At 39.7% G+C, this 2,902-nt stretch overlaps 1 protein-coding gene across 1 annotated transcript; it reads right to left on the bottom strand.

The window, feature by feature from the left end:
- Nucleotides 1-1,340: 1,340 nt before the first annotated feature.
- LOC128438926 (uncharacterized) lies at nt 1,341-2,231 on the bottom strand. Its single transcript, XM_053421699.1, has one exon. It carries the CDS (start codon nt 2,229-2,231, stop codon nt 1,341-1,343), a length of 891 nt encoding a protein of 296 aa, XP_053277674.1.
- Nucleotides 2,232-2,902: the final 671 nt, after the last annotated feature.

Below are 2,902 nucleotides of genomic sequence, written 5' to 3'. Positions count from 1 at the left end.
TTATTCAGCTTTTATTGGGCTGTCATATAAACTAAAAATCATCCTCATCTTGATGCAGGAGAAATATATAAATAATGTTATTATTATAATACTGTAATGAACAAAGCATAACATTCTTCCTTTGCTAAAACACATGCAATGTTGTTGGAAAGTATGAACCTCTTAACTTGAAAGACAACTTTAAAATATAGAAAAGAGTAGCATATATCACATATTAATAGTATTTTATTTACAAGAGCTTTTATTACTCGTTTGAGTTGTATTTAATCCAAAATACCACCAGAGGGCGCTGTGGTGTGACGAATCCATAGGAGGCATCTACTGAAGTTCTTCCTGCGATGAAAAAAAAATCAGGATAGAAACGTTATTTAAAACATTGAGACAAATATAAAACAAATCAAGGACAATCTGGAAATATTTACACAAATGGACAAAAATATATGTTACTGCGATGTTCCGGACCAAGGATCAAAAAGCTCTTTTCAAACTCGTCATCATTTGCTTGTAAGACGCAAATCTTCTTTGGTGAAATAGAGATTTGGACCCAAAACTAATTTCACATAAGAGACACTTGAATTGAACTTAACTTCAGCACCAGGATCTGCAGTCACATCAGTAAGCAAATGTTATTATATATATATATATGTATATATATATATAAGGTCAGTTTCATCACACTATTGATCATTATCAGCTGAGTATGCAGATTAATTTATATTTATGCTTGAACGTTTTATGGTGAGGAAAGTTTTTCTGTACTCATGGAGGCCTGAAAGTAAATAAATAATAATAAGAATCAAAGATGAATGATGTTGTTGAATTAGTGACTAATCAAGCATTATATTATATAAAACTATAACAACTATGAAAGTAAACCAGCAAACTGATGGACTTAAAAAACTATTTAAACATAAAACCCAAACTTGTTTCTGTTGAATGAGGGTTTGGCTTTATCAATTAATTCTTTTTTTCGTATTAGAAGATAAAAAACATTACGAATTCAAACGGCGTCTGTAACAATTAACATTAACATCAACAAGGTTTGAATAGACGGGAAAGCTACAGTTCATTACCGGGAACCTGTCAGCGTCAACACACTGAAATAAATAATGAAAATAATACTTATTTATTCATTTGTAGTGACATTTACATTTTTTGTTTTAGCTGGATGAGTCCTCGCTCATCTCACCTTTCCCAGTCAGTGAATCTCGGTCGGCCTCCCTTTACTGGTTCCCTTCACAGGACTGGGGACAACCCTGAGAAAGAGACCCATCAACATCTGCTTCACTGCACGTTCACTCCTCAGAGAAGCGAATATCACCTTTTTCCTTTTGCCCCTCTTACCTCCTCCTACAGCGAGGACACACTCTGCCCCACACCGTCCGCACCGTGGCCTCCCTCAGAGCCGGGCTCCCCCACAGGTACACGGCCGGTGTGCACACGGCGTTCAGACGGGCCATGATGGCGAACAGATTGGTGGCCTCGTTCCTAAACACGAGCCCTCGCCCCACTATCAGTCTGAGAACGATGTTAACAAAGGAGGGGCACCACAACACCAAGAAGCTGATGACAACAAAGATGATGATTCTCAGAGACTCCTTGTTGTTTTCTCTCTCTGCACTGGGGGGGTCTCTCTCCAGCTGGTACCTGGCTACAAAGTACAGTTTGATGGTCATGGCCACCTTGGTGACCACGATGACCTGCAAACTGATGATGCCAAAGACGTACATCTGCACAGCTTTGGAGAGAGGCAGGAAATTTTGAATGAGCAGCAGCACGTAGACATGGAACCAGCAATACACGTTCGTGGAGATGATCACCCTCCGGGTGACAAAGCGCGTGTACCCGAATGAGTGGCACACAGCAAAATATCGATCGAACTGCGCGAATAAAAAGGTCATAATGTTCACGCCGAGCAGAGAAGGTAACACGTGATAAGTCCCGTTTCTGGACGGGTAGCCCTCCTGCACATCAAACAGACCCTGGTAGTACACTGACAGCCCCACCAGCGTGTCACAGATGCTGGTGTTCAGCATGAAAATGAACCGGTTCTGCAGCCGCAGCGCTCTGGTGCACAAAATGCTGATGACCACCGGCCCTGCTAAAAGAACCGCAGCCGTGGCGAATAAGATCTGAAAGATAAAGATGAGATAATCGACAGGACTGTTAAAGTCCACAGAGAGACGAAGCACCGCTCCTGCCACGGGGGGTGTGAGGTTGAAGAGCAGCATGGTGTCTGTAAAGCTGCCTCGTTTATTTGGTCTTTATATTGAACAGGTGATACCAAACTGTGCCCATGAGGAATGACCTAATGGCACTCTTCATGTCAATCATTAAGCTTTTATTTCCCCCAACATGTTATTATCTTAAAGACATTTTATCATTTAAAACTGCAAAAAGTCAGAATTTAGTATTTCAGTTTTTCTTTTATTGCAATTCAGTTTTAACATTAACTTGCAGATTGAACCATGATCATTAAAAACGCCTCTTTGTTATATTGACAAAAATAATTATCACGCAATATTTCCCCCAAGCCAACATGCTTTTACTTTTCTTCTGCTCACCACAGTTACATAGATCAACAGCATTTGATTCATTATTAATTTGTTATCTTCTTATCATCAGTTGTATAGAAATCATCATTGGTCAGTGATCACTCTTTGTTTTCTGGTGATTCGGTTACTGAACCCAACTTATTATACTTATCATATGTATAGTTTGAACAGTGCATAATCCAAATGCAGACGCTTCTTAGTTTTCCATCATAAAGACTTTTTCAGCCTGAGATAATGTTATCATATATTACAACGCAGCTATATGTCGACACATACTATACATAATCCCCTTTGTGGTGAGGAAACAGCCTCATGAGAGGGGATTTACAATCAGCAGGTCAACACGT

The sequence above is a fragment of the Pleuronectes platessa genome, chromosome 4, assembly GCF_947347685.1.
Source record: "Pleuronectes platessa chromosome 4, fPlePla1.1, whole genome shotgun sequence".
Classification (NCBI taxonomy): Eukaryota; Metazoa; Chordata; class Actinopteri; order Pleuronectiformes; family Pleuronectidae; genus Pleuronectes; species Pleuronectes platessa.
Note: the sequence above shows the minus strand (reverse complement) of the source record. Positions and strands in the feature narration are given on the sequence as shown.

Excerpts from the sequence above, each read along its gene's own strand:
- LOC128438926 (XM_053421699.1), bottom strand. The coding sequence starts at position 2,231 with ATGCTGCTCTTCAACCTCACACCCCCCGTGGCAGGAGCGGTGCTTCGT.